We start from the raw sequence: 12343 nt of genomic DNA on the forward strand, positions 1-12343 counted from the left end.
CATGCCTCACCATGTACCAGGGTCTGGGGTGGCTGGTGCTGCCTCATGCCTCACCATATACAAGGGTCTGGGGCGGCTGGTGTTGCCTCATGCCTCACCATGTACCAGGGTCTGGGGTGGCTGGTGCTGCCTCATGCCTCACCAAGTACCAGGGTCTGGGGTGGCTGGTGCTGCCTCATGCCTCACCATGTACCAGGGTCTGGGGCGGCTGGTGCTGCCTCATGCCTCACCATGTACCAGGGACTGGGGTGGCTGGTGCTACCTCATGCCTCACCATGTACCAGGGTCTGGGGTGGCTGGTGCTGCCTCATGCCTCACCATGTACCAGGGTATGGGGCGGCTGGTGCTGCCTCATGCCTCACCATGTACCAGGGTCTGGGGTGGCTGGTGCTGCCTCATGCCCCACCAAGTACCAGGGTCTGGGGTGGCTGGTGCTGCCTCATGCCTCACCATGTACCAGGGTCTGGGGTGGCTGGTGCTACCTCATGCCTCACCATGTACCAGGGTCTGGGGTGGCTGGTGCTGCCTCATGCCTCACCATGTACCAGGGTCTGGGGTGGCTGGTGCTGCCTCATGCCTCACCATGTACCAGGGTCTGGGGTGGCTGGTGCTACCTCATGCCTCACCATGTACCAGGGTCTGGGGTGGCTGGTGCTGCCTCATGCCTCACCATATACAAGGGTCTGGGGCGGATGGTGCTGCCTCATGCCTCACCATGTACCAGGGTCTGGGGTGGCTGGTGCTCCCTCATGCTTCACCAGGTACCAGGGTCTAGGGTGGCTGGTGCTGCCTCATGCCTCACCATGTACCAGGGTCTGGGGCCGCTGGTGCTGCCTCATGCCTCACCATGTACCAGGGTCTGGGGTGGCTGGTGCTGCATCATGCCTCACCATGTACCAGGGTCTTGGGTGGCTAGTGCTGCCTCATGCCTCACCATGTACCAGGGTCTGGGGTGGCTGGTGCGGCCTCATGCCTCACCATGTACCAGGGTCTGGGGTGGCTGGTGCTGCATCATGCCTCACCATGTACCAGGGTCTGGGGTGGCTGGTGCTGCCTCATGCCTCACCAAGTACCAGGTTCTGGGGCCGCTGGTGCTGCCTCATGCCTCACCATGTATCAGGGTCTGGGGTTGCTGGTGCTGCCTCATGCCTCACCATGTACCAAGGTCTGGGGTGGCTGGTGCTACATCATGCCTCACCATGTACCAGGGTCTGGGGTGGCTGGTGCTGCCTCATGCCTCACCATGTACCAGGGTCTGGGGCGGCTGGTGCTGCCTCATGCCTCACCATGTACCAGGGTCTGGGGTGGCTGGTGCTGCCTCATGCCTCACCATGTATCAGGGTCTGGGGTGGCTGGTGCTGCCTCATGCCTCACCATGTACCAGGGTCTGGGGTGGCTGGTGCTGCCTCATGCCTCACCATGTACCAGGGTCTGGGGTGGCTGGTGCTGCCTCATGCCTCGCCATGTACCAGGGTCTGGGGTGGCTGGTGCTGCCTCATGCCTCACCATGTACCAGGGTCTGGGGTGGCTAGTGCTGCCTCATGCCTCACCATGTACCAGGGTCTGGGGTGGCTGGTGCTACCTCATGCCTCACCATGTACCAGGGTCTGGGGTGGCTGGTGCTGCCTCATGCCTCACCATGTACCAGGGTCTGGGGCGGCTGGTGCTGCCTCATGCCTCACCATATACAAGGGTCTGGGGCGGCTGGTGCTGTCTCATGCCTCACCATGTACCAGGGTCTGGGGTGGCTGGTGCTGCCTCATGCCTCACCATGTACCAGGGTCTGGGGTGGCTGGTGCTGCCTCATGCCTCACCATGTACCAGGGTCTAGGGTGGCTGGTGCTACCTCATGCCTCACCATGTACCAGGGTCTGGGGTGGCTGGTGCTACCTCATGCCTCACCATGTACCAGGGTCTGGGGTGGCTGGTGCTGCCTCATGCCTCACCATGTACGAGGGTCTGGGGTGGCTGGTGCTGCCTCATGCCTCACCATGTACCAGGGTCTGGGGTGGCTGGTGCTACCTCATGCCTCACCATGTACCAGGGTCTGGGGTGGCTGGTGCTGCCTCATGCCTCACCATATACAAGGGTCTGGGGCGGCTGGTGTTGCCTCATGCCTCACCATGTACCAGGGTCTGGGGTGGCTGGTGCTGCCTCATGCCTCACCAAGTACCAGGGTCTGGGGTGGCTGGTGCTGCCTCATGCCTCACCATGTACCAGGGTCTGGGGCGGCTGGTGCTGCCTCATGCCTCACCATGTACCAGGGACTGGGGCGGCTGGTGCTGCCTCATGCCTCACCATGTACCAGGGTCTGGGGCGGCTGGTACTGCCTCATGCCTCACCATGTACCAGGGTCTGGGGTGGCTGGTGCTGCCTCATGCCTCACCAAGTACCAGGGTCTAGGGTGGATGGTGCTGCCTCATGCCTCACCATGTACCAGGGTCTGGGGTGGCTGGTGCTGCCTCATGCCTCACCATGTACCAGGGTCTGGGGCGGCTGGTGCTGCCTCATGCCTCACCATGTACCAGGGTCTGGGGTGGCTGGTGCTGCCTCATGCCTCACCATGTACCAGGGTCTGGGGCGGCTGGTGCTGCCTCATGCCTCACCATGTACCAGGGTGTGAGGTGGCTGGTGCTGCCTCATGCCTCACCATGTACCAGGGTCTGGGGTGGCTGGTGCTACCTCATGCCTCACCATGTACCAGGGTCTGGGGTGGCTGGTGCTACCTCATGCCTCACCATGTACCAGGGTCTGGGGTGGCTGGTGCTGCCTCATGCCTCACCATGTATCAGGGTCTGGGGTGGCTGGTGCTGCCTCATGCCTCACCATGTACCAGGGTGTGGGGTGGCTGGTGCTGCCTCATGCCTCACCATGTACCAGGGTCTGGGGTGGCTGGTGCTGCCTCATGCCTCACCATGTACCAGGGTCTGGGGTGGCTGGTGCTGCCTCATGCCTCACCATGTACCAGGGTCTGGGGTGGCTGGTGCTGCCTCATGCCTCACCATGTATCAGGGTCTGGGGCGGCTGGTCTTGCCTCGTGCCTCACCATGTACCAGGGTCTGGGGTGGCTGGTGCTGTCTCATGCTTCACCAGGTACCAGGGTCTAGGGTGGCTGGTGCTGCCTCATGCCTCACAATGTACCAGGGTCTGGGGCCGCTGGTGCTGCCTCATGCCTCACCATGTACCAGGGTCTGGGGTAGCTGGTGCTGCCTCATGCCTCACCATGTACCAGAGACTGGGGCGGCTGGTGCTGCCTCATGCCTCACCATGTACCAGGGTCTGGGGTGGCTGGTGCTGCCTCATGCCTCGCCATGTACCAGGGTCTGGGGTGGCTGGTGCTGCCTCATGCCTCACAATGTACCAGGGTCTGGGGCCGCTGGTGCTGCCTCATGCCTCACCATGTACCAGGGTCTGGGGTGGCTGGTGCTGCCTCATGCCTCACCATGTACCAGAGACTGGGGCGGCTGGTGCTGCCTCATGCCTCACCATGTACCAGGGTCTGGGGTGGCTAGTGCTGCCTCATGCCTCACCATGTACCAGGGTCTGGGGTGGCTGGTGCTGCCTCATGCCTCACCATGTACCAGGGTCTGGGGTGGCTGGTGCTGCCTCATGCCTCACCATGTACCAGGGTCTTGGGCCGCTGGTGCTGCCTCATGCCTCACCATGTACCAGGGTCTTGGGCCGCTGGTGCTGCCTCATGCCTCACCATGTACCAGGGTCTGGGGTGGCTGGTGCTGCCTCATGCCTCACCATGTACCAGGGTCTGGGGTGGCTGGTGCTGCCTCATGCCTCACCATGTACCAGGGTCTGGGGCGGTAGGAGCTGCTTCATGCCTCTCCATGTACCAGGGTCTGGGGCCGCTGATGCTGCCTCATGCCTCACCATGTGTCTGGGTCTGGGGTGGCTGGTGCTGCCTCATGCCTCACCATGTACCAGGGTCTGGGGCGGCTGGTGCTGCCTCATGCCTCACTATGTACCAGGGTCTGGGGTGGCTGGTGCTGCCTCATGCCTCACCATGTACCAGGGTCTGGGGTGGCTGGTGCTGCCTCATGCCTCACCATGTACCAGGGTCTGGGGTGGCTGGTGCTGCCTCATGCCTCACCATGTACCAGGGTCTGGGGCCGCTGGTGCTGCCTCATGCCTCACCATGTACCAGGGTCTGGGGTGGCTGGTGCTGCCTCATGCCTCACCATGTACCAGGGTCTGGGGTGGCTGGTGCTGCCTCATGCCTCACCATGTATCAGGGTCTGGGGTGGCTGGTGCTGCCTCATGCCTCACCATGTACCAGGGTCTGGGGTTGCTGGTGCTGCCTCATGCCTCACCAAGTACCAGGTTCTGGGGCCGCTGGTGCTGCCTCATGCCTCACCATGTATCAGGGTCTGGGGTGGCTGGTGCTGCCTCATGCCTCACCATGTACCAGGGTCTGGGGTGGCTGGTGCTGCCTCATGCCTCACCATGTACCAGGGTCTGGGGAGGCTGGTGCTGCCTCATGCCTCACCATGTACCAGGGTCTGGGGTGGCTGGTGCTGCCTCATGCCTCACCATGTACCAGGGTCTGGGGTGGCTGGTGCTGCCTCATGCCTCACCATGTACCAGGGTCTGGGGTGGCTGGTGCTGCCTCATGCCTCACCATGTACCAGGGTCTGGGGTGGCTGGTGCTGCCTCATGCCTCACCATGTACCAGGGTCTGGGGTGGCTGGTGCTGCCTCATGCCTCACCATGTACCAGGGTCTGGGGTGGCTGGTGCTGCCTCATGCCTCACCATGTACCAGGGTCTGGGGTGGCTGGTGCTGCCCCAGGCCTCACCATGTACCAGGGTCTGGGGTGGCTAGTGCTGCCTCATGCCTCACCATGTACCAGGGTCTGGGGTGGCTGGTGCTGCCTCATGCCTCACCATGTACCAGGGTCTGGGGTGGCTGGTGCTGCCTCATGCCTCACCATGTACCAGGGTCTGGGGTGGCTGGTGCTGCCTCATGCCTCACCATGTACCAGGGTCTGGAGTGGCTGGTGCTGCCTCATGCCTCACCATGTACCAGGGTCTGGGGTGGCTGGTGCTGCCTCATGCCTCACCATGTACCAGGGTCTGGGGTGGCTGGTGCTGCCTCATGCCTCACCATGTACCAGGGTCTGGAGTGGCTGGTGCTGCCTCATGCCTCACCATGTACCAGGGTCTGGGGTGGCTGGTGCTGCCTCATGCCTCACCATGTACCAGGGTCTGGGGTGGCTGGTGCTGCCTCATGCCTCACCATGTACCAGGGTCTGGGGTGGCTGGTGCTGCCTCATGCCTCACCATGTACCAGGGTCTGGGGTGGCTGGTGCTGCCTCATGCCTCACCATGTACCAGGGTCTGGGGTGGCTGGTGCTACCTCATGCCTCACCATGTACCAGGGTCTGGGGCGGCTGGTGCTGCCTCATGCCTCACCATGTACCAGGGTCTGGGGTGGCTGGTGCTGCCTTATGCCTCACCATGTACCAGGGTCTGGGGTGGCTGGTGCTGCCTCATGCCTCACCATGTACCAGGGTCTGGGGTGGCTGGTGCTGCCTCATGCCTCACCATGTACCAGGGTCTGGGGTGGCTGGTGCTGCCTCATGCCTCACCATGTACCAGGGTCTGGGGTGGCTGGTGCTGCCTCATGCCTCACCATGTACCAGGGTCTGGGGTGGCTGGTGCTGCCTCATGCCTCACCATGTACCAGGGTCTGGGGCGGCTGGTGCTGCCTCATGCCTCACCATGTACCAGGGTCTGGGGTGGCTGGTGCTGCCTCATGCCTCACCATGTACCAGGGTCTGGGGTGGCTGGTGCTGCCTCATGCCTCACCATGTACCAGGGTCTGGGGTGGCTGGTGCTGCCTCATGCCTCACCATGTACCAGGGTCTGGGGTGGCTGGTGCTGCCTCATGCCTCACCATGTACCAGGGTCTGGGGCGGCTGGTGCTGCATCATGCCTCACCATGTACCAGGGTCTGGGGCGGCTGGTGCTGCCTCATGCCTCACCATGTACCAGGGTCTGGGGTGGCTGGTGCTGCCTCATGCCTCACCATGTACCAGGGTCTGGGGTGGCTGGTGCTGCCTCATGCCTCACCATGTACCAGGGTCTGGGGTGGCTGGTGCTGGCTCATGCCTCACCATGTACCAGGGTCTGGGGTGGCTGGTGCTGCCTCATGCCTCACCATGTACCAGGGTCTGGGGTGGCTGGTGCTGCCTCATGCTTCACCATGTACCAGGGTCTGGGGTGGCTGGTGCTGGCTCATGCTTCACCATGTACCAGGGTCTGGGGTGGCTGGTGCTGCCTCATGCCTCACCATGTACCAGGGTCTGGGGCGGCTGGTGCTGGCTCATGCTTCACCATGTACCAGGGTCTGGGGCGGCTGGTGCTGGCTCATGCTTCACCATGTACCAGGGTCTGGGGCGGCTGGTGCTGGCTCATGCTTCACCATGTACCAGGGTCTGGGGCGGCTGGTGCTGGCTCATGCTTCACCATGTACCAGGGTCTGGGGCGGCTGGTGCTGGCTCATGCTTCACCATGTACCAGGGTCTGGGGCGGCTGGTGCTGGCTCATGCTTCACCATGTACCAGGGTCTGGGGCGGCTGGTGCTGGCTCATGCTTCACCATGTACCAGGGTCTGGGGCGGCTGGTGCTGGCTCATGCTTCACCATGTACCAGGGTCTGGGGCGGCTGGTGCTGGCTCATGCTTCACCATGTACCAGGGTCTGGGGCGGCTGGTGCTGGCTCATGCTTCACCATGTACCAGGGTCTGGGGCGGCTGGTGCTGGCTCATGCTTCAACATGCACCTCTTAGTATGAAGAAGAGAATATAAAGGCACAGTACTGTGACTGTAACAATATGCTAATAAGCTGCACTAAGATGACCGAAACTTAGGACGGTGTGTGATTGGTTAATGGTCCATGTCCGTTCGAAGCATCGGCATAAGTTTCTGTCTTCTAAGCTTGGGTTATTTTTGCACCTCTAGCATCGTATTTGCCAATATGTGTTGATTATGTAGTAGTAACACTGTGTTGATACTGTGTTCACAGTCACATCTCACTGGAGCTACCAGGTGGAGCACGGGGTCCTGGGTGCAGGTTCCAGGTGTGGCAGGAGCATCACTCAGGTGCTGGTCGAGATATCTGGGGTATTGATGACCTTACTATTACCTCACACATCTTCAACAGCATCCAGCTTGACTTCAGCGACGGAGCCGCTGCTAACAGCTCTCTCAGGTGAGATACACTCTAGATCTCTCTCTCTATTGTTCTAAGTTGCTTTCTGTTTGTAAATATGTCAGCAATAGTTTTGTTTATTTTACTGTGAGTTTCATTGTGATTCTGTAAGTAATGTTGTCCGTGTCCAGGCGCTGGACACTGACAACATCACTGTTCACTGTGCTACACACGTATTCTGCATTTTACGTTCTCATAAAAAAATTTGTTTCTCTTATATATTTTTTTAAGTACATTGTTTGTTAGGAAGGAAGTAACATGTTGACACTAAGATAAGTAGTGTGTCTCACACTGAGGTCGTTGTCAGTAAACACTGTGATGCAAGAGTTTACGGCATTTACAGTTAGATCAATGTACCAGCAGTCTCAAAACGCTTCTAACAAATGATCTGTTAGTTACTTTTGGTCTTACTAAATGTAGTGAAAGACAGAAAACAATTCTGCTAAATCTGGCCGCCAAAGGGAGGTTAAAACTGTCACTTCCAAGATGGCCGCCGCTTATCCTTCAACTCAGGAAGGTGACTGTAACTTCCTTATAATTAGGTGAAGAACAATAATTTTGTTTCAAGGAATTTGTTGATGCCATCACAATTTCAATCAAACTTGTCAGAACCTTAAATCAAAGACTGCGGTCAATAATCATGAATAAAGGCGCCCGTACCAATAACTCTCATATTATTCACCTAAAAAGCACTTTTAGGGACAAAGATTGCCAAAAATGTCTTTTTTTTGAGAGTAACTTTACTGACATGTTTCAGAATAATATATTTCAAAGAGTGTTCTGAAGAATTCTGTGAAAAATATTACTAAATCAAAATCATAATATTTTTTTTTAAATTATACCAAATGCATTAATAAAAAAACAACTTAGATGTCACTTTCACTGTCTCAGTTTTGTTCTCAACAATGTTCTCCAGTTTCTTTGACAATTGGTTGTGCGGATTTTCACAAGACGTAACTCAGCATGATGCACATGTAGTAGTTCATGGAAGCTTATATCTTCTACTACTGCAACAGAAGTTCTGCAACCAGTTTCGCAAATGTAGCTAAGGGTGCAAGTTGATTGTCTTCAAGTCTATAACCCCAGTTCAAAGAATCAGCTTCACTCCATTCCCATCAATGTCATGGTCTGAAAGTACACCTCGAGTCAGTGGAATCTGCTGCAAGACACAGATTTGGGAACATGCTCGGGCATAACAGACGATTTTTCAGAGACAACTTTCTTAACGAAAATGTCATAACACAAGGCCGTCAGAGCCCATGTATTCTTCCCCATCAACCATAACATCCAGTGCTTGCTTGCCCAGGTTCTCTGTGTCACTGTCGTTCTTGCTTGCCCAGGTTCTCTGTGTCACTGTCGTTCTTGCTTGCCCAGGTTGTCTGTGTCACTGTCGTTCTTGCTTGCCCAGGTTCTCTGTGTTACTGTCGTTCTTGCTTGCCCAGGTTCTCTGTGTCACTGTCGTTCTTGCTTGCCCAGGTTCTCTGTGTCACTGTCGTTCTTGCTTGCCCAGGTTCTCTGTGTTACTGTCGTTCTTGCTTGCCCAGGTTCTCTGTGTCACTGTCGTTCTTGCTTGCCCAGGTTCTCTGTGTCACTGTCGTTCTTCCTTGCCCAGGTTCTCTGTGTCACTGTCGTTCTTGTTTGCCCAGGTTCTCTGTGTCACTGTCGTTCTTGCTTGCCCAGGTTCTCTGTGTCACTGTCGTTCTTGCTTGCCCAGGTTCTCTGTGTTACTGTCGTTCTTGCTTGCCCAGGTTCTCTGTGTCACTGTCGTTCTTGCTTGCCCAGGTTCTCTGTGTCACTGTCGTTCTTGCTTGCCCAGGTTCTCTGTGTCACTGTCGTTCTTGCTTGCCCAGGTTCTCTGTGTCACTGTCGTTCTTGCTTGCCCAGGTTCTCTGTGTCACTGTCGTTCTTGCTTGCCCAGGTTCTCTGTGTCACTGTCGTTCTTGCTTGCCCAGGTTCTCTGTGTTACTGTCGTTCTTGCTTGCCCAGGTTCTCTGTGTCACTGTCGTTCTTGCTTGCCCAGGTTCTCTGTGTCACTGTCGTTCTTGCTTGCCCAGGTTCTCTGTGTCACTGTCGTTCTTGCTTGCCCAGGTTCTCTGTGTCACTGTCGTTCTTGCTTGCCCAGGTTCTCTGTGTCACTGTCGTTCTTGCTTGCCCAGGTTCTCTGTGTTACTGTCGTTCTTGCTTGCCCAGGTTCTCTGTGTCACTGTCGTTCTTGCTTGCCCAGGTTCTCTGTGTCACTGTCGTTCTTGCTTGCCCAGGTTCTCTGTGTCACTGTCGTTCTTGCTTGCCCAGGTTCTCTGTGTCACTGTCGTTCTTGCTTGCCCAGGTTCTCTGTGTCACTGTCGTTCTTGCTTGCCCAGGTTCTCTGTGTCACTGTCGTTCTTGCTTGCCCAGGTTCTCTGTGTCACTGTCGTTCTTGCTTGCCCAGGTTCTCTGTGTCACTGTCGTTCTTGCTTGATTTGCACAGAACTGGAGGACTATATAATTTTTTACGAGTTTTTGGAAGGCTGCTTAATCTTCATGAACATAAACACGGCACGTTGTGAAACAAGCACGGCATCTTGTGAAACAAGCACGGCATCTTGTGAAACAAGCACGGCATCTTGTGAAACAAGCACGGCACGTTGTGAAACAAGCACGGCATCTTGTGAAACAAGCACGGCACGTTGTGAAACAAGCACGGCATCTTGTGAAACAAGCACGGCATCTTGTGAAACAAGCACGGCATCTTGTGAAACAAGCACGGCATCTTGTGAAACAAGCACGGCATCTTGTGAAACAAGCACGGCATCTTGTGAAACAAGCACGGCATCTTGTGAAACAAGCACGGCATCTTGTGAAACAAGCACGGCATCTTGTGAAACAAGCACGGCACGTTGTGAAACAAGCACGGCATATTGTGAAACAAGCACGGCACGTTGTGAAACAAGCACGGCATCTTGTGAAACAAGCACGGCATCTTGTGAAACAAGCACGGCATCTTGTGAAACAAGCACGGCATCTTGTGAAACAAGCACGGCATCTTGTGAAACAAGCACGGCACGTTGTGAAACAAGCACGGCATATTGTGAAACAAGCACGGCACGTTGTGAAACAAGCACGGCATCTTGTGAAACAAGCACGGCATCTTGTGAAACAAGCACGGCATCTTGTGAAACAAGCACGGCATCTTGTGAAACAAGCACGGCATCTTGTGAAACAAGCACGGCACGTTGTGAAACAAGCACGGCATATTGTGAAACAAGCACGGCACGTTGTGAAACAAGCACGGCATCTTGTGAAACAAGCACGACACGTTGTGAAACAAGCACGGCATATTGTGAAACAAGCACGACACGTTGTGAAACAAGCACGGCATATTGTGAAACAAGCACGACACGTTGTGAAACAAGCACGACACGTTGTGAAACAAGCACGACACGTTGTGAAACAAGCACGGCATATTGTGAAACAAGCACGACATATTGTGAAACAAGCACGACATATTGTGAAACAAGCACGACATATTGTGAAACAAGCACGACACGTTGTGAAACAAGCACGACACGTTGTGAAACAAGCACGGCATCTTGTGAAACAAGCACGACACGTTGTGAAACAAGCACGGCATATTGTGAAACAAGCACAGCATCTTGTGAAACAAGCACGGCATATTGTGAAACAAGCACGACACGTTGTGAAACAAACACGGCATCTTGTGAAACATCATAAACACAACACCTTGTGAAAGCATGAAGAAATAACAGTTATGTACACAACTCACTGCGAAGAATACACTTCAAGCACCTGGTGTTGTACGTGCACCTGGTGTTGTACGTGCACCTGGTGTTGTACGTGCACCTGGTGTTGTACGTGCACCTGGTGTTGTACGTGCACCTGGTGTTGTAGGTGCACCTGGTGTACGTGCACCTGGTGTTGTACGTGCACCTGGTGGTGTACGTGCACCTGGTGTTGTACGTGCACCTGGTGTTGTACGTGCACCTGGTGTTGTACGTGCACCTGCTGTTGTACGTGCACCTGGTGGTATACGTGCACCTGGTGTTGTACGTGCACCTGGTGTTGTACGTGCACATGGTGTTGTACGTGCACATGGTGTTGTACGTGCACCTGGTGTTGTACGTGCACCTAGTGTAAGTGCACCTGGTGTTGTACGTGCACCTGGTGTTGTACGTGCACCTGGTGTTGTACGTGCACATGGTGTTGTACGTGCACCTGGTGTTGTACGTGCAACTGGTGTTGTACGTGCACCTGGTGTACGTGCACCTGGTGTTGTACGTGCACATGGTGTTGTACATGCACCTGGTGTTGTACGTGCAACTGGTGTTGTACGTGTACCTGGTGTTGTACGTGCACCTGGTGTACGTGCACCTGGTGTTGTACGTGCACATGGTGTTGTACGTGCACATGGTGTTGTACGTGCACCTGGTGTTGTACGTGCACCTAGTGTAAGTGCACCTGGTGTTGTACGTGCACCTGGTGTTGTACGTGCACCTGGTGTTGTACGTGCACATGGTGTTGTACGTGCACCTGGTGTTGTACGTGCAACTGGTGTTGTACGTGCACCTGGTGTACGTGCACCTGGTGTTGTACGTGCACATGGTGTTGTACATGCACCTGGTGTTGTACGTGCAACTGGTGTTGTACGTGCACCTGGTGTTGTACGTGCACCTGGTGTACGTGCACCTGGTGTTGTACGTGCACATGGTGTTGTACATGCACCTGCTGTTGTACGTGCAACTGGTGTTGTACGTGCACCTGGTGTTGTACGTGCACCTGGTGTTGTACGTGCACCTGGTGTACGTGCACCTGGTGTTGTACGTGCACATGGTGTTGTACGTGCACCTGGTGTTGTACGTGCACATGGTGTTGTACGTGAACCTGGTGTACGTGCACCTGGTGTTGTACGTGCACCTGGTGTTGTACGTGCACCTGGTGTTGTACGTGCACCTGGTGTTGTACGTGCACATGGTGTTGTACGTGCACCTGGTGTTGTACGTGCACCTGGTGTTATACGTGCACCTGTTGTTGTACGTGCACATGGTGTACGTGCACCTGGTGTTGTACGTGCAGCTGGTGTACGTGCACCTGGTGTTGTACATGCACATGGTGTTGTACGTGCAC

General features: G+C 55.9%; 1 protein-coding gene across 1 annotated transcript in view; it reads left to right on the plus strand.

The window, feature by feature from the left end:
* The window catches only part of LOC128690364 (reelin), an 871665-nt gene that overhangs the window by 198776 nt on the left and 660546 nt on the right, over positions 1-12343 (plus strand). The window contains exon 20 of the mRNA XM_070089797.1: positions 7037-7222. Coding sequence (XP_069945898.1) covers positions 7037-7222 — 186 coding nt within the window. The remainder of the gene's footprint in view (positions 1-7036; positions 7223-12343) is intronic.

Source organism: Cherax quadricarinatus, chromosome 29 (genome assembly GCF_038502225.1).
Source record: "Cherax quadricarinatus isolate ZL_2023a chromosome 29, ASM3850222v1, whole genome shotgun sequence".
Classification (NCBI taxonomy): Eukaryota; Metazoa; Arthropoda; class Malacostraca; order Decapoda; family Parastacidae; genus Cherax; species Cherax quadricarinatus.